The sequence below is a fragment of the Setaria italica genome, chromosome III (genome assembly GCF_000263155.2).
Source record: "Setaria italica strain Yugu1 chromosome III, Setaria_italica_v2.0, whole genome shotgun sequence".
Classification (NCBI taxonomy): Eukaryota; Viridiplantae; Streptophyta; class Magnoliopsida; order Poales; family Poaceae; genus Setaria; species Setaria italica.
The window spans coordinates 9,946,846-9,973,680 of NC_028452.1; the positions used below are offsets into that span (position 1 = coordinate 9,946,846).

At 46.4% G+C, this 26,835-nt stretch overlaps 4 protein-coding genes and 3 long non-coding RNA genes across 8 annotated transcripts; 5 read left to right on the plus strand and 2 right to left on the minus strand.

The window, feature by feature from the left end:
• The first annotated feature begins 2,935 nt into the window (after positions 1-2,935).
• Positions 2,936-3,732, plus strand: LOC101758475 (50S ribosomal protein L12, chloroplastic). The gene has a single exon (XM_004961124.3). The coding sequence runs from the start codon at positions 3,000-3,002 to the stop codon at positions 3,537-3,539; it is 540 nt and encodes a 179-aa protein (XP_004961181.1). The 5' UTR covers positions 2,936-2,999; the 3' UTR covers positions 3,540-3,732.
• Positions 3,733-4,638: 906 nt separating this feature from the next.
• LOC101758885 lies at positions 4,639-5,962 on the plus strand. Of its 2 annotated transcripts, none has more exons than XR_214821.3 (3): positions 4,639-5,335; positions 5,434-5,491; positions 5,700-5,962. It is a non-coding gene; the product is annotated as an uncharacterized LOC101758885 (long non-coding RNA). The 2 variants fall into 2 exon arrangements; XR_001163620.2 differs by having other exon boundaries at positions 5,439-5,491.
• Positions 5,963-9,365: 3,403 nt separating this feature from the next.
• LOC105914061 lies at positions 9,366-11,632 on the plus strand. Its single transcript, XR_002676816.1, has 4 exons — positions 9,366-9,457; positions 9,554-9,590; positions 11,251-11,287; positions 11,578-11,632. It is a non-coding gene; the product is annotated as an uncharacterized LOC105914061 (long non-coding RNA).
• Positions 11,633-11,638: 6 nt separating this feature from the next.
• Positions 11,639-14,072, plus strand: LOC101758902. The gene is made up of 10 exons (XM_004963534.2): positions 11,639-11,645; positions 11,726-11,789; positions 11,983-12,060; positions 12,159-12,369; positions 12,478-12,489; positions 12,730-13,093; positions 13,204-13,308; positions 13,405-13,500; positions 13,670-13,824; positions 14,067-14,072. The coding sequence occupies exons 3-10, from the start codon at positions 12,014-12,016 to the stop codon at positions 14,070-14,072; spliced, it is 996 nt and encodes a 331-aa protein (XP_004963591.2). The 5' UTR covers positions 11,639-11,645; positions 11,726-11,789; positions 11,983-12,013.
• Positions 14,073-14,797: 725 nt separating this feature from the next.
• Positions 14,798-15,450, plus strand: LOC105914073. Its single transcript, XR_001163603.2, has 2 exons — positions 14,798-15,133; positions 15,209-15,450. It is a non-coding gene; the product is annotated as an uncharacterized LOC105914073 (long non-coding RNA).
• Positions 15,451-17,027: 1,577 nt separating this feature from the next.
• LOC111256729 (protein FAR1-RELATED SEQUENCE 3-like) lies at positions 17,028-19,426 on the minus strand. Its single transcript, XM_022825213.1, has 5 exons — positions 19,284-19,426; positions 17,786-18,168; positions 17,405-17,675; positions 17,207-17,284; positions 17,028-17,121 (listed from the first exon to the last, which is right to left on the minus strand). Exons 1-5 carry the CDS (start codon positions 19,424-19,426, stop codon positions 17,028-17,030), a joined length of 969 nt encoding a protein of 322 aa, XP_022680948.1.
• Positions 19,427-23,486: 4,060 nt separating this feature from the next.
• Positions 23,487-25,457, minus strand: LOC101759301 (transcription factor MYB24). Its single transcript, XM_012844469.1, has 3 exons — positions 25,171-25,457; positions 24,782-25,074; positions 23,487-23,539 (listed from the first exon to the last, which is right to left on the minus strand). The coding sequence occupies exons 1-3, from the start codon at positions 25,455-25,457 to the stop codon at positions 23,487-23,489; spliced, it is 633 nt and encodes a 210-aa protein (XP_012699923.1).
• Positions 25,458-26,835: the final 1,378 nt, after the last annotated feature.

Sequence of the window (26,835 nt, forward strand, 5' to 3'; positions counted from 1 at the left end):
CACATGAACGCCTGGATCTGGATCCGACTTCTGGCAACCAGGGTACCAAAACTGCTAGCTATCTACATACAGTATATATTAGTTAATATATATCTGCAAATCAAGATTGGAAAATGCAAATTTATTTACAGCAAAGAGATGCCACCTAAGCTGTCCTCGACCTAACTTTGCATCGAGAGTCCGCGACAGATACGCTGCTCGCCGCTCAAATACGAAGGCACAAAGATATAACAGCTTTGCTGCGAAAAATCTGCGTCGATCCCAACGTTAGGAATGAAGATGTGGGCGATGGCTGAAGGTGGATCTCTCTCTCCCTCCTCCGCAAGACAGGTGCAGGTAGGTTATATCTGCAATCCCTGTTGCTCGTTCAAATGGTGTCTCCACTTTTGGCGGAGCTGGATGCATGAAGCGTTTGGATTTGGAACATATACTACTGACGCGCCTCGATCGTTTGGTGCCGTTCTCTCACGGGCGGCAGCAACCGCGATGGACCAAGAAACTGCAAGAGATGCGGCGGCTCCCGGGAGCAGGTATTCGCATCGAACTCTCCTCTCTCGTCGTGCTCTCGCGGCTTTGCTCCGGCCCGGCGGCTCCTGCACTAATGTTGTTTGTTTGCCATTGCTGTGTCCGGCGCGCGCTGGCCGGATAAAAGCGAACGCAAATACTGAAACAATCGACATTCCATGTCTAGCCAGTGCTCTTGGAGCATCTCCAAGAGTACCAAAATTCATTGCCAAAACTAATTTTGGAACCGGATAGAAAAATACGTGCTCCGAAACGAGCACCCAATATTCCCGCACGCCCAATCCTCACGGCCACCAGAGCCATTTTTCCGCCGCGGACTCGCACTCCCAATCGCCCGAAATTCAGCTGATGCCCGCCAAATCTGTCATGTGTTCATGTGTGTTCTTCTACCTTATCTGTCAGTGAAACTACATGGCCAGAGCCATAAAAAAGAACTACATGGCGAGAATATTTCTTTCAGTGGGTCAGTCTGGAACTCTGGATGACCAACAACAACAAGGTGGATAGTAGGTTCTACAACTACAAACATGCCGCTCAAGACGCTGTGCCCCAGTGTTGTGCTCTTGTCTCTGTAACTGTGATATTTTCCATGAAACCAACTGCATATAGGGCCGTAGCCTGATGCACGCCGGACCCATTGGTGATCTTTTGCTGACAAACGCCTAAATATTGCCGTTAACGTTGGGGTTTGTTGCGGTTTGCTGACAAAAATCAAGACTCAAGAATGGTCGTTGGGGTCTGCTGTACCTTTTCCATCTTAAGCTTTGCATGGAAAAAAATGGACATATTCTTATGCAGCTCATAGGGAAAATGTTTCTCCCATACGGCCATACGTGGAGTTCAGAATCAATTTAACCAGAGGTCCACTTCTCCACGGCAAGTTCAGAATCAATTTTACACGGCATAAACAACCAAATGCTCTCCGGATCTAAAGTTAAAATTGGCACCAGATTAGAACACTCCTGTGTGGGCAGGTGATCTTAACAAGTGATAATACTTTCTATGCCAGATGAAATAGGAAATGTTGTTTCTTTCACTGCAATTTCTAGACCTATTTTTTTTAGTGCCATCCAAGTTTACTCTGTCCCATTTCGTTATGACGTAGAGACTGGAATTAATTTTCCAGTGTATATATTAAAAAATCAGGAACATTTTTTCGGAGTAGATGATCCTGCATGCATCTAACTCGTTTCGTATTCGCAGGCCAGGCATTGTCACAACAACAATTCCATCTTTACACTTGCCCATAGGTTCTTACGATTCACACAAGCTAAGGAGACTATGCACAGGCCACAGGGCGAGAAGCCGGGAACTACTAGTAGCAAACAGCTTAAGAACAAGCAATAATTACAACTAGGGCGTACGTAATAAAAGGCATTACCGCATCATGTATCGCTTGGTTACATGACAACCTGATCAGCATCACGTCGCGGCCTGTTGCACCGCGACAGCTGCCGCGCCGCCGTCACCCGCGGCTGCCCGCGTTTCCACAGACGCCGCCGACGCCGGCGCCTCCATCTTGGCAATGCCGTGGCCGCCGTGATGATGATGAGGCCCGTGCGCGGCGAACCCGCCACCCTCCATGTCGTCATCGTTATAGTAGGCGACGCGGTCCCTGCGCGGACGGGGCCGCAGGTGCCTCTTGGTGCAGATTTGCCCCACGAGGCAGGAGATCACCAGCAGCGCCGCGATCACGCCCAGCACCACGAACACCGGCGTGTACGACCCGCCGCCGCCGCCGGCGGCGGCCGACGCTTCCCGCTGCCCCTGCAACGGGCGCGTGCCGGCGGGGAAGAGAGGCGCCGTCGTCGAGGACATGGTCGTCGCTCGCTTTGTTCTTTCGGATTCCTCTCCTGTCTCGGCTTCGCTTGGGATTTGGAGTGTACTTGTTTCGTGCGGTGCTTGGGTTAATATGCTTGGAGTGAGCTTAAAGGCTGCGGTTAGTGTGGGCGGGGAGGTTTGGATCTTTGCAAGCGTGTCCCTTTTGGCCGTGGTAAAGGTAAAGGATCTCGCCGCTTTGTGTCAGTGTTTGCCCAGAGAATATATTTTGGTTGCAGTTTAGGCGTTTAGCAGTGCAAATGCAAAGTCCTTTGTGGCGGCAGCCCGCAGGTGAATTCTTTTAGCATGAATCTTGAGCTGTGGAGAGAGGCATATGCCTTAACCGTTGCATGATAGTAGCAGAGGTCATCTTGTCCGTGCAACGCAATGGGATGGTGCAGAGCTAAAGTGATGCCACGTCAGCCGTAAGCCGCACGGGAAGCGGTAGAAATGTCAAAGTCAACGACTTAACTGCTCCGGTGACCGCCCTTCTCGGCCGTCCATTGCAGATCCAACAGACGAAAACGTGCAAGCGGCGTGGACAACCACGCGTCGTCGAAAAGCTCATCGCTCCGCATCATCCCTTCTTATCTTTATCCCCGCCTCTTTCTCCTCCTGCCAAACCCGAGCAGGGCGCACCAAAGAACCCACGCGCCATGGCTTCCACCGCCCTCTCCTCCGCCTCCTTTCCCCGCCTCACCGTCTCCACCGCCTCCTCCTCCTCGCTCCCCAAGGCGGTTGCCTTCCCCGCCCGCGGACGCGGCGGCCGCTTCGCCGTCGCCTGCACCTCGACGGCCTCCCCGAAGGTGCTCGAGCTCGGGGACGCCATCGCGGGGCTCACCCTCGAGGAGGCGCGGGGCCTCGTGGACCACCTGCAGGAGCGTCTGGGCGTCACCGCAGCCGCGTTCGCCCCTGCGGCCGTGGTCCCCGCGCCAGGCGCCGGCGCGGCGGGCGGCGAGGAGGCCGCGGCGCCCGTGGAGAAGACGGAGTTCGACGTGGTGATCGAGGAGGTGCCCAGCAGCGCGCGCATCGCGACCATCAAGGTGGTGCGCGCGCTCACGAACCTCGCGCTCAAGGAGGCCAAGGACCTCATCGAGGGCCTGCCCAAGAAGCTCAAGGAGGCCGTGAGCAAGGACGAGGCCGAGGACGCCAAGAAGCAGCTCGAGGAGGTCGGCGCCAAGGTGTCCATCGCCTGAGATGCACGCAAGCACCAGCTAATTACACTAGGACTGCTTCTCTTTTACGCCCCAAGTTTTTCTTGGCAATTACTCACACAATTTTGCGTCCCTTGTTCCTGTAAGAACTGTACTACTACCGTGTTGTTTCAGTACGACGGCATTACCTTTTGGTACGTGCTTACGGGTGGGTATTTGACAATTTGGCGAGTTACTGATTGGCGTTCAAGCTCTAAAAGTCTGACGCAAGACTGTTGGGAGACCATATCTATAGAGCTATAACGTACAATGCTACTCTATATTAGTATTTGAAAAGTATTATTATAAAAACATCCGACCGTTAAAATCTATTATCTTAATATAATAGTGTTAAAAGAAGCCACCAACTGAGAGGGCCTAGAAATTTCTAGATTAATCGAAAAAAAATAAACTGTTGGATTTTACGATGCTCTAACAGTTTAAACTAGCCCAAAAAGTCGATGAGTAAAACGCTTTACCTCTAAGGAGGTAAGACATGAATCAAATATGGATCATTGGTTATATATAGAAAATAGAAAAAAAACTCAATTCGAAAATAAAGAAAAAGAACCATGCGGCAAGGGTTCCTAAAATGGTGGCGTTAGTTTCTAAACACACTGCATGCATGCATTTGAGGGGCCCTCCATACATTAGTATAAGAGCAACTCCAAGAGTACGTCAAAAAATTCTTCCCCAAAACTATGTATTGGGGTTTTCCTAAAAAAAATTTCTCCTAAAAACATATCAATCCACAGCAGATCGCTAATAAATTACCCCCAATATTTCAAAACAGACCACGTCATCGTATTGGGCCCATCAGAAGGGACGCGCGGCGTGCGGGAATAAGGATTAGGGGAGGAACGCCAACGCTAAAATATACGCGGTGGAAGGCTGTTTTTTAGAGCAACTCCAAGAGCCTGCTAATCTTACCCTCAATACCTTCTTTAGGGGAAAAAGAGAAAAAATGAACTCCAACCGTCTATCTAAAACTTTCCCAAAAAATTAGCAACGCTAAAAAACGCCGCCTCGCCCTGTATATTTTCGCAACCCGTCGTCTTCCCCAATCCCCCGACCTCCGTTGCCGCGCCCCCTTCCCGCACTTTTTTTTTTGCGCGCTCCTCTCCGCTGATTCCGGCGGCGGCGGCCCTCCTCTCCCGACAGCGCCCTCCTCCGCGAGGCCACCCGCCCCTCCGCAAGGCCACCCGCCTCGTCGTAGTATCTCCCTCACCCCCCCGGCCCGATCCAGCAGTCCCGACCCCTCCTCTCGCCGTCAGCCTCCTGCACGCTAATCCCACGCACCCAGAGAGCTAGCCGCGACTAATAAACACCAGCAGCTAGCTAATAGCCATGCCACGGCCGGAGCCCGCGCGGTGCTCATCGTCCTTGGTGCGGCCGCCGTCATGCTCCAGCTGGCCGTGGTGGCGGAGGTGTGCAAGACACCTGCAAGCACGCCATCTATTTCAGGAATGGCTTCCTCGTCCGCTCCACCATAAGCACGGCGGCGTAGGACCTGCAAAACTGTGACGAGGAGGAGGCGGCGCCAAGAGCAAGAAGAGTCTTCTTGGGAGCACGTTGTGGCCGGGAGGGGTGGGGGTGCCTTCTCTCCTAGCCACGACGGATGAGGGATTCGCTGCTGCAGGCGTAGAGGACGACGACGAGTACCTGGCGCGGGAGGCCGGGTGGGGGGTGCGGCAGATGGGTGGGTCGGGGAGGAGATACGGCGGGTGGCGCAGGTCCAGGCCAAGGCCTTCCATGTCCTCGTCGCGCTCTTCAACGATTTCTTCTTGGACTTCTTCAAAGTATATGCGCGTATCTGAACTACCTGCACATTGATTGGATCTGATCATGTTCTTATGGTCGTACTAATGGTGTTGTTTGTTGCTTGCGTTGGGTCAAGATTAGGCCGAGGTGCTGTCCGCGCTTATCTACAAAGTGAGGAACTCGCTGCCTGACAGGTGACCGACTGATGCTCCTGCTATCTGTGCTTCAAATTGCTAGTAGCAGTATTGAAATTGTTGCTCTGTTTTCCTTTGCCTGTGTGTTCTGAACAGGCTGTGCCTAACTTCTATCTTTTCGGATTGGTTTAGATTATCATTAGTACATCAATCGGTATTCAGTAGTGTTATGTTTTCCAAAGACTAAATTACAATCACTTAAATAAAGCTTGCAGTGACGATGGCCCGGGATCTGGCGGCGTGATGGTGCTGGGAAATAAAAGTCGGCGACAGGAGGCTTCCAACGCTGCTTAGCAAAAAAAAAACGGATTTTAAAATGGACCCAATATGATGATGTGGTCCGATTTGAAATATTGGGAGGCTAGCTTTTAGCATTCTGCTGTGGGCTGATATATTTTTGGAGGGGAAATTTTTTAGCATAGCCCCCAATACCTCGTTTTGGGAAAGAATTTTTTAGCTTACTCTTGGAGTTGCTCTTAGCGTCGCTAAAAAATTGGAGAAGGTTTGGGTGGACTGCTGGAGTTCGTTTTTTCTCTTTTTCTCCCTAAAAAGGATATTGGGGGTAAGATTAGCAGCCTTTTGGAGTTGCTCTAATAAAAGTCGTTGATATTTATGGTGTAGGAAAATACGCACAGCCTACTGCATGTTAATGGATTTTGTTATTTGTATATGCGGTTTCTAATGTTTTTTAAAAATGTGATGTCGTGTCCAAGATATATCAAGTTCATCATATAGCTTCCCCGTCAATTAAATCGTGCATCGTGATCATTAGATGCCTTATAAACCCTTCACGTACACATATAATTCAACTATTACTGCCCTAAACAATTAAACATGCATCAACAAAATATGTTACATATGTATATTGGAACCATTATTATATTTATTTTAAAAATATTTCACGTTAAGCTGCTACATTGTGTTAAAAGAAGCCACTACGCCACATTCATCAAGAAGGTTTAGAAATTCCCATGTTCATCAAAAGAAAAAGAATATACACCGTTAAATTTTATGAAGATCTAACGGTCCAGACTAGCCTAAAGAGTCCATATCGAATATGGCTAATAAATAGGTAAGTTTAGAATTAAAAATAGATTTGGAAATCCATGGAAAATATATGTGCTAAGTCAAGACGTCTTGCGTTATTAGCACTAGCAGAAATGCCCGTGCGTTGCTACGGGTCATTACTTGCTGTCACGTTATTATACGTTTGTTCGTACCATTTTTGAACTTTGAATAAGAATTTTCATTTGCAAGACCTGCGCTGCCGTGGCCATTCTCGACGGGCGGGAGCCTCCTCCTGGAAGTGGAGGAGGAGGAGACGTTCAAAGTCAACCAGTTCGAGTTCGACTACACGTCGGATTCGACTTTGCCTCGGACTACTCCAACGTTCCGCTCAGGGGTCGGACACTCCCGACCCCAGGACTCAGGGTCGGGCGAGGCGGAGCTTCACTCGGGGTCGGGTGAGGCGGAGTTCCACCCTCAAGGGGTCGGGCGCATCCGACCCCGGGACCAAGGGGTGGGGCGCATCCGACCCCGGGATCAAGGGTTGGGCGAGGCGGAGTTCCACCCTCAAGGGGTCGGGCGCATCCGACCCCGGGACCAAGGGGTCGGGCGCATCCGACCCCGGGACCAAGGGTCGGGCGAGGCGGAGTTCCACCCTCAAGGGGTCGGGCGCATCCGACCCCGGGACCAAGGGTCGGGCGAGGCGGAGTTCCACCCTCAAGGGGTTGGGCGCATCCGACCCCGGGACCAAGGGTGGAGGGCGAAGGTGGGAAACGGCCGTAGGCCCCGGATCTGGACGGAATGGCGGCGGGATGTCGACAGAGGATGATGGCGTCGATGTCGGAGGACGGGGGAGGTCGTCGATGGACATGGGGAGGAGGGCGAAGGTGGGAACCGACCGCAGGCCCCGGATCCGGACGGAGCGGCGGCGGGAAGTCGACGGAGATGATGACATCGATGCGGAGGAAGGGGAGGGGAACGAGGGAGCTGGGTGGAGGGCCGGACGGAGCGGCGGCATCTAGATCCCCCGAGGGACGGGACCGGAGCCGGACGGAGTGCGGCGGATCTCGATCCCCCGAGGGAGGGGAGGGGAACGAGGGAGCGGAACTCTTTTCGCTTTAATCCCTCGTTTTCCTATTTTTTTCCACTCGAGCCCCCCTATACTCAGAATTGGACTGCGGGTTGATATCACGAAATGTTAGGGATTTTTTTGAAAAATAGTCCGACGGACGAAAAATCCAGGCAGAAACGTTACTTGCTTTAATAATAGGTAAAGATTAAGGGACGTACCAGTGACAACTATGTGTACAGTATTAGGATTTAATAAGGAAACAATCTGAGATTTTCGGGACAAAAGCCGAACTACAAAAGAAAAAAAAAACTGGCACCCTCCATGCAAGTTTGCCTCTTCCCCACGCGAACGTGGACAGCACACGATCGCTAAACATGAGCAGAAACATGCTATTGGGTATACTGCAAGCAGATGTATCGACACTGTACAAGACATGATTTCCGGATGTGAAGAGGATAGATCAAAGCGGTGGTGGCGAGTAGAGACATATGGAGAAGCTATTACTAATGTGAGATTGGTTTGTTCATACTGTTGCCGTTGAGCTCGATTTCGTATGTAGGTGGGATCGAGCTGTAGTGACACGTAGGGACCTAATACTACACTTTGTGGCGACAGAGATAGAATTCAAGCAAAACACAACAAATACAAAGAGAATGGGAGGATCTTGCTGGAATAGAGGCCAAAAGGAAGGCCGAAGAAGTTTGCATTATATGTTCCTTTCCATACCATCTCTTACATCACGAAACCACCACCATACTGTCAGCCATCAATAAGTGTTGAGACTCATCAAATCTAAACGGAATTGTAGTTAGCACCATTTATAACGTCTTCATTTTTTTCTAAAACAAGAGCAAACTACAAGAGTTCAAATCTAATTTAAAATAAATCCTAGCTTCAGATCGAAGGGATTATTTTGATATATTGGATATAGTATAGGAACCACTCTAATTTAAAATTAGCCTTACAGAGAAGGAAAACGTAAGAGATGGAGGATGTGCATCCATCTAATAAAATTTATGAGGAATCAAGGAGAGCAGAGGGAAGATGGAAGAAGGCAACACGACAAAGATAATGGCTACACTAGAAGCTGCATGAGGTCCCGCACGATGACGAACGAAGGCACAAGATATATATATATATATATATATATATATATATATATATATATATATATATATATATATATATATATATATATATATATATATATATATATAGGATTATACTATACAATACCCTGGGTACGGAATAATATTCCGTACCCGAGCTCATCCGCCGATGCACCATCCCTCGCTGGGTTTTTTTTATCTTCCCGCTCCCCCGTTTTTTTTTTCTGTCTTTTTTTTCCCGATCGTGGGTCTTCCGTTGTGGGAGGTCCCTTCAGTTCCCATCCCGTTCTCCTGCTGCTCTCCCTTCGCTCACGCCACAGCTCGCCAACCGTCGCCGCCGCCGCCCGCCTTCCGCAGCCATCGCCGCCACTCCCCATCCGTCGCCGTCCCCTGCCAGTCGCCATTCGCTTCTGCCTCCGCCACTCGCCAACCGCATCCGCCGCCGCCCGCCTTCCGCAACTGCCGCTGCCACTCCCCATCTGTAGCCTCCGCCGCCAATCGCCACTCGCCATCCGCATCCGCCGCCGCCGCTCGCCCGCAGCTTCCGCACCGCTCCTCTCCTCCTCCGCATCGACGCTGCGCCGCCCCTCGCGTCGATCCCGTGCCGCCCCTCTCCTCCGCATCGACGCCTCGTGCCCCTCGCGTCGACCCCTCGCCGCCCCTCTCCTCCTCCGCATCGACGCCGCGCCGGACGCCGCAATAGCCCGCCGGAGCTAGGTTCGATCCCCTCGACCGCCCGATGCCGCCGGTGAGCTCACGCCTAGCTGGTGGTGGTATTAGGTGAAATGCCGTGACTTCGTCAGCCGCGCTACTGGCTTGCGCACATGCTGGGGCAATACAGACTGGAATTAATTCTTGCTCTTGAATTTCTTGCAGGTGAATTTCTTGCGCTACCTTTTGCATTCATAATCAGGTGAATTTCTTGCTCTTTGTCTACATGTAGATGTTGATTGACCACTTGAATTAATTCTTAGGATCAAACACTATGACTATGTCACCATTAAAACATCAGTCTACATTATTTTGTTGAACAAAGGGAGCTTATTGCAACTGTTAGAGGTCCTACAGTAGCTGTCAAGGGCATGGCTTCCAGTTCTATCCTTGAAGAAAGTCTGACCTCACGAGCCATCTTTTGAGTGAGATGGATTTACAGTACCAACTATACCTATATGCATTATCCTGGATAACCATTGCTTACTAATTGCTTTGGTTTTGGAGATCTTTAGCATGTTCTTCAAAATTGTTTATCAACAAATTTTTGAGTTTTCGATAAACAGTATTCATGACGCCATGATGGTGAGCAATTTTTCAGTTCCAATAGATTGGATTTGGACGAATTGTACACTTCTGTGTTTGAGAATTTTGATTAAATTGTTTGTCACTATGTTTAAGCCTTACCAATAAGTTATTTGTTTTCATGGATCTAGAAATCATTTGATACTATGTCATTTACATTAATTTACTAGTCAAATTATTCTAAGCTCAAGCAACTTTCTTCTGGTGTTGTAGGAAGGATATTGATCATTTGATTGAATCAACTGTTCACCTTTTTTTTCATAGTTTTCATGCCTTTTAATCATAGAATTGCGCTATGCAATTCCTTCTGTTCAGTGTTTATGAAATTGAAGTAGCTTCCTCTTAACTATATTTTTGAAATGTGGTACAAATGGGTTTAGAGGAGAATGTCTATGTTGGAACTTCTGTAGTTGATATGTACATCTTGTGTTGGCGCTAGTTGACTACTCACTCCTGCTTTGTTTTCTGCATTTAATACCTGATTTGGTATAACTTGCTTCCTCTCCTCTCATTTTATCTCTCACCCGTATACAAGGAGCGGATGAGTGAGCTGGATTATGTCAGTTTACAGCGTGAGCTCCCATGAAGATTATTGCCAGAGGCCCAGAGCCATCATCAGCCATTAATGTCCATCATCTGAGGGTATGGGAGGTCCCTACGAGAATCTTTAGTGGCACCTCTACCAGTTGCTCATGGACCTCCACGAACTTGTCCATATAAATCAGAGTCTATTACTCCTGAAGGATGCATTTAGGGTGTCTTGACCCAACGTCCGCCAAACCCTGTCCACGTCCCTGTCTTTCCCTTTTCTGCTCATGTTTTTATCTAGTTCATCACACTCCGCATAAACTGTGGCGACGGGTGTGGGATGGAGAGGTGGAGTGAAGGTTCCCTGCCTAAAGAAAAACATAGAATGGTAATACGATGGATTGGATAAATCAGTAGAGTTGTTTTGGTGCCTGGACCTGAAGCTTTAGATTGAAGTGTTTTTTATTATTTTGTATGAGCTGATAGTACCAGGCTAGCACCTTTGATGCTTGCACATGGATGTGTGCCTTTTGTATTCTTTAGGATATTATGATAATGAATAGAGATCAAAGAATTAAATTGAGAAGTGTGCAAACCTAATGGTGCTCTCAGTCAACAACAGTTCCAGATTTAGTGATGGCTAGATGCAGAAGCAATCAGACTAGCTTTGTTTTCTATGGCCAATAATATTTTAATATTTCAACAACCAGTTTAGATTGTTAGCTTTGTTTTCTAGGGTGTGTTTGCAGCAGGTTACCATGACTGGCGACCAACTGCAGGTATCACGTAAGCCACAATACTGAACTGAATCTTTTGTTTCACATGGTAGCAAAAGTATGAGCTCCCTACACAAGGCATGTTAATTTTCTTACGCCATTAGAATTGAAACTAGAATTATTGGGTTGTGTGAGTATTAGACTCAGAACGTTCTATTAGGTTATTATATCTGCCATACGTACCCCTCAAAGTAGAGTTTTTATACCATTAATAAAGATGCTAGTTCATTCAGTGAAAGAATACGTACCCCTGTATAATGCACCTCTATAATTAACAACTCTTTTCCTCCCCCATGCCAGGCAGCTCTGCCATCATCCCTCCGAGCTGTGGTTTCCTTCATTTTCATACCTACTAATGGAGTCTTCAGGTATCTGCTTAATCTTTAGAAAACGAGTAAAGAAAGAGTAGTTTTTGTAGTTCTCTCTAATTATTTTCTTCCATGTGTAGATACGGTTCCCTTACAGTCAGAAGGTGTTCAGCAAGGTTCTCCACGGATCTGCTCAACTAGAAGGTCTTATGTGACTCATTTTTGTCTGTGTTCTCATCTCTTCCGCTTTCCCATGCCTGTCATAACGTTTACATCTTTTTATTCTTTTTAGTTTGTAAATATTCCATGTAAACAACTACAACATATTTGGATCCTAACCACTCATTGTATTCATTATTACTGACACAGAGTATGTTCAATTTGATTTGTCTCACAGGACAGATACTTGTCAGCGGTTGGTGAATAGGATGCCTATCAACCCGAAGCTAGCTGTATTCGAGAGCACACAGGAGAGGTATGCGCGTGTTTATAATTTCACTGCCTATCCTGTAGTCCACTGCATTTTCATTGATTCATGGTCTATACTTTATACTTTCATTTTTCTCACTTCAGGTTCGAGGTACTTCTTCGACCCGAGTTGCGATCATCTTATCCAGTGGGTGGTGGCCCTGGATCGTCTTTTCAACAGCTACCCAACCGAAATGTTCCTCAACAGAGTTATGTTCCTGATGATCCTGGCGCTGATTTTATTGCGGTTGACCATGATCCGGGGTGCAATAAATCTGTTCGCCATATGAGGAATGCTTCTGATGATCGCACCGGGGTTGTAGATCGCCGTAGGAAGAAGTTTCGGTCCTCTCACCGCTCTTCAAAGGAAAAGAATAGTGCAGCTGATAATTCTAGGCGATTAACCGATTATTTCCTTGCCCAGGATGGCATAGAGGTATGTGCCAAATATTAAATTGAATTGTCATGTTACAAATACACACACAATATCTATGCACATATATATGCAGTAATTCCTGGTGTTGTATTATTCTTCTTGTTGCTCTGTGTACATTACTCACTTCTAAAACCTGACATATGTTCCATGTAGTTTCCTTATTTTTTACATGGTTTACTTTTAGTGTCATTTCCTCTTTCCTTGTATATACTCAATTTTACACATCATTATACATGCCAGGCTCCACCAAGACCCAGGAACTTCAATGTTGGTTTGGATGACATGACTAACGTCCCTAAGATTCGTATTCCACGTTTGCGTGATCTCTTATCCCGTCCATTAGGTTGTCTCACTGGTCACCCCTTGCAAGCATTTAATGAATTGTTCGACCAGTTTGACCAAACCTTATCTGAGAACACTTGTGCCATCCAAGCTTCTCTATGCAACATTGCTAGAGCTCCTTATCGTCTAGCTGAAAAGTGTGGACCGGTAATAGAGGAGCTTATTGCTGCCCAGAGGTCGGCTTCTGACCCTAACAATATTGGGGAGACTTCACGGAGGAACAACTCAGGCACCGAAGAGGACTTTGTCGATCCTCACAACGGTGGCACACATCGATCCCCACAATCCATTCTGATTATGTACTTTTTTCAATTCCTAATCAAATTGCTCTTGAAAGTTTCAACTTATTTTTCTGTACATTACTTTCTGTAGATCAACTATTCGAGCATGGAAACGGCGGTGTTTTCAGGACCCCAAGTTCTTGCTACAGAGATGATGTATTAAGGGATGGCAATGGCCAAAACTCATACACCACAGGTACTGCCTATCGCATACTACAACCAGCAAAATGCTCGGTAATGACCCTTTACCATAGAAGCTTAACAACAGTTTTTTTGGAAATCTTGGTCACAGATCCCACCACATCTAAAACTGGTGGCACTACACCTTGCACTAAACCTCATCAAGAAGCTTGCAGGGATGACCATGCACGTACTACTACTTGCTCAGGTTAGCACTATGTAGTCTGAATTTTCTCTTTATCTCTTTTCCAGGTTGTATCCAGTCTTACATTACAATACGCAGCTATCAGGATTTTTACCCATATGCTCAGCCTTTAATTGTTTAGGAGTCATTTATGTTCTTGCTTAACGCTGTATTCATGTCATTAATTTTTCAGATCATATACCCCCCTCTTCTAGTTTGCCTGACAGCAACCATGATATGAATAGAATCAACAATCTCATTGATGCCATCTATTGTGAAGAGCAATCAAATCATATGCATACTCTCCCTTCACCACGCACTACCCAATTTGAAGACCAGGCCAAAATTGTATGTTTAACTGGACACGATTACCACCCACTCCATTCGATTCGAGTTGCAATCCTTCCAGCTAACTATTTTCCAACTACATGTTATTTTGACCTTTCCAAAGGATCAAAATAACATGGTGTCAGGCACTTTACATGTGTCAGAACAGAGAACAGGGAAACGCATGACACGGAAGCCTGCTAAATATTCTTCACCCTTCAAGTATGGAATTACGTCCCGTCCTGCACCCAATGTGGACGCAGCAATGAGTCTTTTTGGACACATGTGCGCTGATGACTCCACATTGAAAAGGTTAGCTTTTGTCCATTTCTAAATCTTATAACAGCCAAACTTTCTATTTCTCCATTTGCTGATTGTAATATCCACAGCATGCCGGTGATCCAGTTTGGTAGCACCCCTTTAACTTGTGACATGATTGCACAATCATTTGCCGATGGTGCAATCCCAGACTCAACTTTTATCACAGGATTTGTCAAATGTCTTAGCTATGATGATTATTGGATCAGACCCGAGTGCCATGGTTATAGAATTTTTTTTGATGCTGACCTCTCAGTAAGCTTTTATTTTGCCATTCTTTGACACTAGATTTATTAAAAATTTTCCATTCTTTCGTACTTTTTTTTATTCCATGGCATTTCTTTTCTTGAAGGCAATTCTCAATGTTGAGTGGCATAAAAGGGACAGCTCCGAACCCAAATATAGCCAGTTTGCTGCAGTGACAGCCATCCAATGTTGTCTTCCTTTCACAGACTTGAAGAAGACAAAGATGGTACATCTACTATTTTTTTTTGGTTAGCTTTTGTCCATTTTTTTCTGGTCCTCCAATCTGGCCATGAGTTTGCTGGTTTCATAATTTTGTGTTTGAGTAGCTTCTGCATATGTTGTACTCGCGAATTTAGTTAAGTAGATAAGTCATTGTTATTATATTTTCGCTAAAATAAGTCAATTCTTCTTTTTACACACTGTGTAGATTCTTCTACCAGTTCTACATCAGCACCATTGGCCTGTTTATTGCGTTAACTTTGGCCAATCACGGATTGATGTGCTTGACTCAATGTTGTACACCCCTGAGTCTGACAACAATTGGGACAATTATCATTTGGAATTTGGGAAAAAAATCATGCACCGACTAAGTGATGCTCTCTCCATTGCTGCACCTCTCAAATTTAAATCATTCAAGAACTGGAGACATGTCCCGGTCAAGGTTCCCGTCCAGAAGGCCACGTCGGACAGTGCATTCTTTGCCATGAAGTTTCTCGAGTTCTATGATGGTGATGGCCATGGCTCACTACACACTAGCATCGCTGCTGTAAGTCTTTTCCCAAGACTTTACCCTTTCGCATGCAGTTTCTTACTTTTCATGGCTATATGTCTTTAATTTCAGGAACGATCAAAAGAGTTGCGTGCTGAGACCTTGTATTACCTCACTTTTCATAAGCAGAACAAGGTTGTGGCGCTGCCCGACGAAATCCTTCAGTACCGTCGAGATGATCATCACCCTTTTTTCTATTAGTTTTTTTTTGTTCATTACAACCCTTTACTATTTAATTTTTATTCTTTTGTAGCTGTGCATATTGTACATTCTCATGATTCATATATGAACTATGCTTAGTTTTGTGACTGACATGTGAATACCTCATTTTTGATGTGTATTAATGCTGCTGCGACAGTCCCGACGCATCTCTTTGTTCTGTTTTAAGCATGTATGCCCCTCTTATGAGGCCGTTGCGTCTAGCTTTCCTATCGCTATTGCTAGTCTTTTGTATATTATAAACTGATCGTTTGTTTCATGTTGCTACGGCAATGGAAATGGGACACCAGCAATGTAGCACAAGGTTTCATCCTTTTTGTCGTATATCTGAAGTGCCCTTTTTCACACCTTTGGCTCCCAGCGTAATTTCCTTCTTTTCAGATGGTGGTATGCTCCGCCCTTTAGTCTTGGCTCTCGTAGGTGGGACTCGGCTGATCAGTCTATCATCATTGGCATGATACTGCAAAGATTATTGCACAAACTTTAAATTCAATGCAACAATGGTGATGGCATTAATTATTTCCAAACTCATTTTTCTAACCTCGCCACTGTGGGGTGCACATCCTTCATGCACTCTTGCATCTTTAGTTGTCATGTCTGTTTGGTTGGTTAGCACAACCTCGTTGCGCACAAAGTCTCCGCCAAAAGCATCCTGTAATACAATTAACACATCTCTTTTAATATTTCTTGCTGATATGCAAGTTAACTTGTGTCTTTCCCGTATTTATACTATTTCCATCACAAATCATACCAGATTTGTTGCAAGAACCATTTTCCCCTTTATACTCTCTCTGGCTTCATTTCCATCCACGTTTGCTTGTCCCAATTCCTGCTTCACATTGCATCATTGTTATTGTGCAAATCTTTTTTCCTAGTGTGTTAACTCGCATACACCTGTATCATGATACAAGCCTACCTGGGTAACCCTTTTCGCCAATTGTTCATCATTTGTGTTGTCACCATAGCCATCATCACTTTCACTACAATCTGATATCTCCTGCAAAATCAAACCCAGATGTATGCGGTTAAGTGCCTTGCCATGCAACATACACTTCATGCAACATTTTAGAATTTTTACCTCTCCCGGTGATTCTTGGTGCATGTTTGTTGTGCTTGGCCCGATGTCAGGGGGTATTTCTTTGTTATCTTTGTCAAGCTTTGCCAACACCTCTCTCGTTCTAATGTGCGCAGCGCGCGACATGCTCCCAGACCTGACTGCAGCCATTGCTAGGGACGTTAGATCTTTGATTCTGTACAACTGTGTGACTCCATCAGCCCCAACTAGGAGCTTGTCATTCCTGTCGAATCCCAACTCCTGTTGTGCATATTTTGCGTATCTACGGAGAATGTAATGTTGTGGTATACTATTTAGCTGGATTCTCATGAAGGCTCTCAACAAGTGCACGCAGAACAAACCTAAACAACCAAGAGAGTATATGTACTGTTAATAAGAAATTGGGATGTACGCTATAAATATTGTAACAGTTTTATCATGTACCTGTATGCTGCCACTCCTTGCACTCGCAATGAAACTCACCATTTTCTTTGTTTGCACGTACTTTGAACTGGTGCTGTCCCCAAGATATTTTTGAAGACCTATTTGTGTGAGTTACCAGATAGCATGTTTCACCCTCTATTGGATTGTCTTCTATATCGAAAGCCGTGCAATCGATCATCTTCTTTTCAAAGTCTTTGAAAACATTTCTAGTATAAATTCTTGAAACCTGTATTTCAAATGGCCACTTGCTTCTTGTGAGCCTTTTGCTCTGTCACAGTACAAGAGCAACAGTTAGTTAAGGGAAATGGTGTTTATACACGAACTCCATAAATATGAATTGACATGCTGGTTACATTACCGTTCCATGGTACGACTCTTCAGACTCCTTCATCTTACGTGAATGCATGAAGTCAAGCATTTTTTTGGCGAACCTGTGCAAAGCCGTGTGCTTGTTAACAAAACACTTCTTCATGACAAAATTTGAGCTCTCGCTTCTCTGTGTCGATGCCATCCGGCCACAATATTGGTCTTTGAAATATGCCGGCACATACAGTTCTCGCTGGCAGTAAAGGCTATCTAAAGTGCTATCCTTTTGTAGGTCGAACTCATCCAATAGTTCCTGCCAAGCGGCCTCAAACTCCACAGGGGTGAGTGGGTGGTTTAGCACAGAATAAAATTTGTCCTTGAAATTTTTCTTGGCATACATCCCAAAGAGGTTGGTTAGATGTGGCATGTGCTTGTTCACCACATGCCATCTGCAAATCTTATGAACAACCCCTGGGAACTCTTTGGCAATCGCCACTCCCATTGCCTGGTCTTGGTCTATCACAAGATGCAAATTCATCATTGTTAGTTCTTTAATTGCTCTAAATTGTTGTATATGCTCATGTATCAAATATTTTTATCATAAACATCGATGATGAACATATTACCTGTGAGGATACACCTTGTTCTACTTTGTCCCATGCACTTTTTGAATGCTTTGAACACCCATTCAAAAGTTTCAGCTGTTTCATCTCCTACCAATGCACATCCAAACAATGTATTCTGCAGATGGTGGTTTGATCCAACAAACATTGCTAGTGGCTTCTCATAAATGTTAGTCTTATGAGTTGTGTCAAAGCTCATTGCATCACCAAAATCTGCATAATCGCCCTGCATGCTTGCATGACTCCAGAATAAGCTGTGTATAACACCTTCAGAGTCCAGCTTGGGTTCCCATCGGAACTGCGGGTTTTGAGCCTCACAATCCTTGAAGAATTCAATAAGCTTGTTTATGTCATCTGCGTGTTCTTCCCGTACATTAGTGGCCTTCCTATAAAACAGATTAAAAAAACTCAACATTTTATCCTTCTAAATTTTAAGTACATTTCATTAACGACACCAATGATCATATACTTTAGCTTGGCATGAACCTTACTATTCAAGAATAACAAACTGTGTGACGTTCTTTTACCTGTTCTCTATGTCCCGCGATGTTATCGGAACAAGCTCTGCACCCCCATGCATATTTTGCAATACATTCTTTATACTTTGCGTACTCACGCCGGCTTCCTGCAATTCATCAATTATTTGATAAAGTACTGGTTCCGTGCTCTTGTGTGACCTCATTTTCTTGGTTTTCAAAGGCGTATGCAACAGGTGGTTGTGAAATAGGTTTGCATTTTCTATAATCATATCTACTTCGTTGCCTTCACTGTCATACACTCGCGTAAACTTCAGATGAGCTTTGCACTTCATCTTCATTGTTGTCTTGTTCCGTACTCGCAGAGCCTCATCACCTTTATAAAAATCTCCTTTTCCTTCACAGCTACACCTCATCACTCTAGAGAATTTTTTCTTGTTGCACATTTTCACGCCGAACCCGGCCAGTTGTGCATATCTCATGTAGAACGCCTTTGCTTCAGCTTCCGTGTGGAATGACATCCCTTCTCTGGGTATCATATTTGGATCCATGCTTTCATTCTGCTTCAAATAACATTAATTTCAATTAACATCATATACTAATGCACCGCCATATGAACCAATATTTGCGTAGAAAATTCAATTATCATCACAGCCTTAAAGATATGACATAATATATTGGTTCACTGACTACTCTCATGCATTTGTGCTTTTTAACTGTGCTTATAACTGCTTTGTACAATTCAAACAAAAATTTATCATGCATCACTTACGTGTGTTTGTGGTGGAATTTCTTCTTCACTAGCAATCATCTGGTTTGTGTTCAAAGTATCCGGAGGCAAGAACACAACACCCTGTCTTCCCGTTGTAATGGTTTGATCCTCATTACTCCCTTGCTGGCAACCTATCTGTGTGGGCGGAGTTCGAAATCTAGTGCTGGAGCTCTCCAACATCTCCGGAACTTTGATGCAAGAGTCAATAGTGTCTCTTTCTCCCGGCTGGGGCGGTTCAGATCGTCGCGGTGACCTTTCCGGCACTTCTGTATTTCTCTCGTCGACGGCGACTCTCATGTCGTTCATCTCCAGCCTTTTCGGTGAAGGGCTATCCGCAGAGTCCCTACTCGGCGCGGACGGCCCTGCTTCTTCAAACAATATCCTCCGACAACCCATCACTGGCAAGGTGGTCTGAAAGGTAACAACACATTGCATATCCATTAGAGAACTGTATTTTGCCGATTCAGAGTTTGTACAAATATTCAATGACACAACAACCATCTGAAAAAAAAATTGTTTGGAGTTCAATGACACAACAACCATCTGAGGTGAAACAGCCAGTCAGAATCTAGAACACAAGAGGCAACTGAGATCCGAACTGAAGAATGCAGAGGAGACAAAAGTACAAGATACTGGATAGATTGTGTCTTCAAACAATACACGGTAGAGTTGAAAGATAGCAACAGTACTAGTGGGATTTCAGCAGACCAATCTGAAAATCAATTCACTGAAGAAATCAATGATCCAATCACTATTGTTGAACAGACCACTGCTGATAAACAACTAGTAAACAATGTCGCAAGATAAAGTTGAAGGATTCATCATATATGTTGAACTATTGCAGCTGTTGTTTTTGATTTTGCCAAACTTAATAATTCTGAAAGCCATCCTAAATGATCCTTTGACCAACTGATGGAGCAGTGATATGTTAAGTCCATCTATTTTTTGTTGGAACATGTTGCAAGAGCTAAATGAAAGAAGTACAAAACTTAAAAGTTAAAAATTCCGACATAGCCACCTTCACCCATAATCCACAATGATGCTATGTCCTTAAAAGTTAAAAATTCTGACATAGCCATCTATTTTTTGTTGGAACATGTTGCAAGAGCTAAATGAAAGAAGTACAAAACTTAAAAGTTAAAAATTCTGACATAGCCACCTTCACCCATAATCCACAATGATGCTTTGTCCTTATGTCTTGTCTGGCTTTGGAATTGGTTATTTGCCTAACATGACTTCTATAAGTTCCAACTTCCAATTGTATATTCTAGGTTCCCTGATATTACAGTCTTGTAGGTTAGGAAAAGACTGTCGGATTTCATATTGGCTGCCTTTCAGCGATCTCATGTCATTGCGAAACTAAAGGTAATGGGTGTAAATATTTCTTACTATACATACAAGTCAGAACTCTGAAATCTGAACCAAATAAATGCCCATCTTATGTAATACTTAGCAGCAATAAGGAGGCCTTTAAGAATTTCCTTTATATGCAGAATTTTGTTAACAATTTTGCATGATAACTTTCGACCATTCTGCAGAAGCCTATTACTGGATAGATGGTGTATTCAAACAATCCACGGTAGAGTTGAAAGATAGCAACAGTACTAGTGGGATTTCAGCAGATCAATCTGAAAAGCAATTCACTGAAGAAATCAATGACCCAATCACTACTGTTGAACAGACCACTGCTGATTCAATTGCTGAAGCGTTGACGCCGTCCGCTGCCCACCTCCGAAATCTTCGCAGGTTACAGGTCCACCGCGCGCGGGACGTCCGCACCAGTTCCCTGGAGCTTCACGAAGGTCCTGCAGGGCCGGTATGAGCTCGGCCGCCTCCTCGGCAGGGGAGGCTCCTCCAAGGTCTACCGCGCGCGGGACGTCCGCACGGGCGTCCACGACGCCGTCAAGGCCGTCCGGAAGCCGCACCACCCGTGCCCGCCCGAGGACGCCGCGGCGGCGCGCCGGTCCGTGGAACGGGACCTCGCCGCGCTCCGGCGCGTCCGGGGCCACCCGCACGTCTCGCGGAGGGCGGCGTTCTACGTATTCTTCGAAGATCACGGTTGCGGCGGTTCCAATAGATGGCCGTGAGGTGGACGGCCTTTCAGCGCGGTTGTTGTCGCCTGTAAAAAAATCTGACGAAGGGAAATTGGTCCATCGCGCAAAACGGATGCGTGCTAGTACAGACTTCAATTTTCTGAGATTTTGTGGGTAACATAGGTTGGATTTGAAACTTTCATATTTGAAGATGAGAATAAACAAAATTGAATGGTGCTGAACTGCTGGGAAGAGGGTAAATTAGCATTAACAACTAGCTGCCATGCGTGCATGCTGATAGCAGGAGCGGCAGCCGTGCGTCCATGTTGATAGCAGCAGTGGCGGCTGCGCGCGAGCGGCAAACATGACGACGGCAAGGTGACAGCAGCAGCAGAAGGACAACAGCGGCCGCAAGCGGCGAGCCCGACGACGGCAGCGGGGGCGTCTGCGAGCGATGAGCGCGACGATAGAGGCAGGGGCAGCCACGAGCGGCGAGCGGCGGCCGCGTGCTAGTAGACTTGAAAAAATCGGACCGGCCGGGAGAAGCGGGTGCGGGCGGGACAGCGGGAGGGAGGCGCGCGCTGGGTCGTGGAGGGTTCGGGTACCGAATAATATATTCTGTACCTGGGTACCGATTACTCGAATTGCTGATGTACAAAAAATTAATCTAATACTCATACAGACCCAATTAATCTAATCCCATGCGTATCAACCAATGTGCCAACATTTTGTCAAGACCGAATCTACCAAGCCACTCCAAAACCTGTGCCACAAGCCTCGGGGGAAAAAATACGCATCTTCATGACTAACATGCACGCGACGGAAGAAAAATGTGGACCGTGAGGTAGCGCGTGGGAAAAAATCGGACGTGGGAAAAAAAAAACCGGACTCGTGCGGGGACGGCCAGCGCGTGGAGGAAAAAAACAGACGCGCTAGGGGAGGGTCGGTCGAGCGCGCGGGGGCTGGTGCGCGGAGGTGGTGCTCGGGTACAGAATAAGTTATTCTGTACCCTGGGTACCGAATAGCGGTATATATATATATTATATCACTGGGTAACCATGTGCCACACATGTTGATCAGGAAGTGTGTGTGTGGGGGGGGGGGGTGAGAGCGAGGGAGGGGGTGTAAGAGAGAGAAGGCACCCAATTAGGCCAATGCTGATGGATCAGTGCGACACCATCTTGCATAGTTGCATGCTCCACATGCATCTTCACTCAGAACATGAAACCGAGGTGATAGGAATACAACAGGCACTTGAAAAATGTTCATGTTCATGTGTGAAGTAATTAGCATGAAAGACATCACCAGTTATTGTGTTGAAATGTTACGTTGCTAGAGTTGGAGAAAATGCTACAGGAGGATGTGCGAGGTAATGGTGCACATCAGTGAGGTAGAATGAAAGCCCAAAAGAGAAACCAAGGAAGAAATCGATTTTTTTTCTAAGTAAAGAGATGATGGACAACAAATAATCAAATAAGTGTATATCAAATACATATAAACAAATACCAAAGGTCTTAGAAAAACTACTAAAAATCAATATATAGTGAATAGAAAGTTAGATCAACGTGGGATCTCACTTGAATCGCCCCATCTATCCTCCTAAGGAGAAGTTTGTTTGGTTTCAAACTCCGATTCAAATAGGAGGAGTATGCCATGCTAATGTGCCTTGGATGATCCACATCTTCGGGTCAGGCGCTGATGCATTGAACTATCCATGTGGCTGAGAGCCCTCACAGCGCAGGCACAACGACACAATTATCAGGGGCGTGCTTTACAACTAAGCTAATAGTCTGTCACGCGAGCCTCCCTTTGGGAGGCTTGCTACGTCAAAAGCGAGAAAAACTCCATACCTTTTAACAACATGGGACGTAAAAAAGGGATCCTATCACTATCTTTGTTTCGACCCAATAAAAAAAATCTAAAAATGACATAATTAATATTTATAATAAACTAAATTTAATTTAGATTTAGGATAGGAAAATAAGACTATTTTTTAAAAAGAAAATATTTCCGGCCTCTGCAACCGCACATAGCCAAGTTTTACAACATTCTTAGCTCAAAAACTGATATAAAAAAGGGAAAAGATGTATGTAGAGAAAAAAAGGAAAATAAGAGTGTATATCAAATATTAGGAAAGAAAATGGACACTGGCGATTAACAGGAAGATTCTTAAAAGCACATATTTAAGTGTAACATAATCTCTACTTTCAGTGTTTTGCTCTTAATTTTTCTATTTTTCAAACTGAAGTGGACTAATTACGACTCATCAGCTAGGAGTACGTGGAAACATTATCGTAAAAGGTATATGCGACTATGATTGATAAATTATTAAGAAATCTAGAAAGTATTTAGTGATTGGTTGTAAATTAAAGGATGTCTTATCTAAATAATTCTATAAAGATAAAACTAAAAATCTAGCCGCGCTATTTGCGCGGCCAGTTGTGCAGTACTGAAACCATGTGGCTGCGAGTGCCGTCTGCAGGTTAGAGATAACGATGGCAATCATTAGGCACGCAATTAGATCGCTCTGATGTTGGACGATGCAGAAAAGCTCCCACAGTTTGTTCTCCGGTTCCGTAAGCCTGAATAACCCACGCCCCGTGATCCGAGCACTAAATTCTTGCAGGCCGGCAACGATCCCGCGGAGACTCATCGCCCTGCCCGGCCCGGCGGCAGCGGCACCAGTGATTGAACAGGCAAACTGCAAGCCCGGACGCGCCCCTGCCTTCTGCGCGTGCGCGTCCACTTGCCGGTTCCCGGCCGGAAGCCGGATGGAACAGAGACGCTGAACTGAAAGTTCCCATGCCCAACCCCACCACCTATCTCCATCGCCGCTGCCATTTTCATTTGCCAAGCCCAAGACCACCTCTGCTTGCATCATTCAGCTCAGCGGCGAAAGGCGACACAACCGGTTCCCGGCAAGCCGCTTTCGTCCTCTTGGGTTTGCTAGATTTTTTTGCTCGCCCGACCAGCTGCTACCTGCGATACATTTCCATTTCCCGGAGGTGGCAAGGGAGAGACACCGAGCCTGTTACTGGATGTCACCTTGGCTGATCTAAATAGGAACTGTGCCGTGTGACTCTTTGGGTATCTATAGACCAGGAAGGAATGATTTCATCGTCAATCAAACACCACCATCCGTCGAACTGCTAAAGCATGCTAAATTTGCACAGCAATGGCACATGCTCCCATTCAATCCCGGCCAGTTCCAATTCAAAACAGCTTTGGACACGCTTTTTTTATATAAAAAACATCTTGTACGTAAACCAAAAATGGTATATATTCAAGAAAAAAAAAGAGTGCCTACACTGAAGGGTGGAGAGCCAAATGGTAGCAGTTTGGCCATGAAGCATTCCATCTATACATGCATGTTTTTTGTCTTATCATGAGAAGAAAGAGCCAATGTATGCATGCATTGTACTACACCCCAACTATACCATTTCCATGGTAGAGAAGTGAAAGGGCTTGTTTGGCACAACTCAAGATCGAGGACGATCGCCTGACAAATAATTTTGTAACTTTTATTACTACTAATCCGCAAGTATTCGGATAACAGCAAATCCACCTTCTCCACGACGTGCAAATGAACATGTTCTCGCCTGGTACGACTGCATCGTCGTCCAGAGTCGTCGACGATGGCCCAGAAGTTCTCGCCCGACGCGGCCAGGAACTCCGGAACGAAGTCCAAGGCGCCAGCGCCAATGGCTCCTCCATGCACATCGTAGCGAGAGGTAGTCCGCCGCGCTCGATATGTTCGGCTGCTGCTGCCTCACGATGCCGTAGTCCTGCGTGACCCCTGTCCGGCCGGAGTAGTTGCTGCTGCCTTGGTCCTCCGTGATCGCCGGAGTGTCCTTGCAGGCCATGCCACTACATACGCCGGCCACGGTGATGATGGTTTCGATGGCACTGTGCTCCTTGTTCTTGTGCTTCTTCTGCTGTATCTTGGTTCTCCAGAAGTTCTTGACCTCGTTGTCCGTCCGGCCGGGGAGGTGCTTGGCGATCCTAGACCACCTGTGTAGAAATTATCAGCAACCAGTTACTAGCAGTTTATGGATTAGCGTGCTGGAGCACGGGGAAATTTAACTCTGGCCGATCGAATGAGAGTACTTGTTGCCCCATCTGGCCTGCAGCTGGACGATGCGCTCCTGCTCCTCCGCCGTCATGTTGCCGCGCCGCACGTCCGGGCGCAGGTAGTTGAGCCACCGCAGCCGGCAGCTCTTCCCGGTGCGGTTTAGACCGGCGGCGCGGGCGAGGTTGTTCCAGGCGCCCTCGCCGTGGGCAGCTATGTAGTTGACGAGGACGTGGTCCTCCTCCACCGTCCAGGGGCCCTTGCGCACGGCCGGCTGGGGCACCACCTGCTCCACGCCGGCGACGGCGTCCACGGCGGACTGCATGGCTCCGTCGCCTCGATTGGCGCGGCCTAACCGTACCGTACGTCGCCGCGCGACGCTTATATAGTGGAGCTGGCTCGATGACGTGACGTGCATGAGCCATTGAGCCCGATGTATGATACAGTTCGGCGCGCCTAACTCCAAAAGGCGCTCGATCGCCGAGGTCCCGAAACAGACGTCGAGCCGCGCTCCAGCCTCCAGGAGAGAAAATGCGCCTCTCGACCGTCATCTCTCTCGCTGGCTATATGCGCACGCTTTCGATCTCTCATTTGCAAACCAGGCCAACTTTTCAAGACCCTTTCTTCCTGCAATTCTCAGAGCACGTGTGTGTTCGTGCATGTATGAGGCAAAGGCACGTACGTGGAAGCATCGAGCACGTATATGGCTCTTCAGACTTGCAGTCACGAACAGCTGCCGTGCACACATGAGTACATGACACATCGATCGGTCGATTTTTTTCCTTGCAAATTGATGAGCATTACGTTTCCCGTAGTAGCAAGCGTGCATCGTGCAGCCTTCGTCCGGCCGTAGCTGGCATGCCGCCGGTAACATGAGGCGAGAGGAGCACGAGCACGTCGACCTCAGGAGGCTTGGAAGTGCGTCCAAGTCATCCCCAACTCCAGGCATCTCAGAATGAAATCTTCACCGTCGCGTCGACCTCGACATTTTTTTTAAAAGGAACGGCAAAAGGTTTGCCGTAATTTTTATTAGAAAAAGAAAAATAGAAAAAGAGATACAACATCACAAGAGTTACACCTTGAAGGGGACAAGCTGTGGAACCCACCCACCGCAGCCCCCTCAACAACAGCAACCAAAACACTACTGAAACGGTAATGCTACTCGGGGCAGGTTTCAACAGACACTAATCTTGCGAAGATGAATTCAGGGCTCCTGTGTTTCCTTTCAGACGCATGGCTGAGTTAAACTGTTGGACGTCCTCTTTGATCAAGTATGCATCCTCTATCACTCCTTCGGTCTCATGTCTGATTATACGCGTTCTTTCCGAATATTCCACCAGAAATGGACGATCAGTCCGACAAATAATGCCGTTTTATCCTCCTTTGCTATCCGACGGAACCTGGCCTCGTTCCGGTGCCGCGTCTCCCGCGCCGCTTGAGAAAGGCGGTCACTTGGGCGTTCGATCTCCAGGATCGCGGCCGAGGATCTCCGAGGTCGGATGCAATACCATGCTGCTCATGATGCTTAACGAAGTTCTTTAACCCTAAAATTAACACCGTGTTACACCCAGCCCTCCCAATTTTGGGTGTCAACGTATCTCACCTCAGATGATAACCCGATGCCTACACAGCCGGCAGTGCTATCCTTTCCATCCTTTTGTGCCAACACCAACTATAAGCATCTTGCTCAGCACAGCACAGCA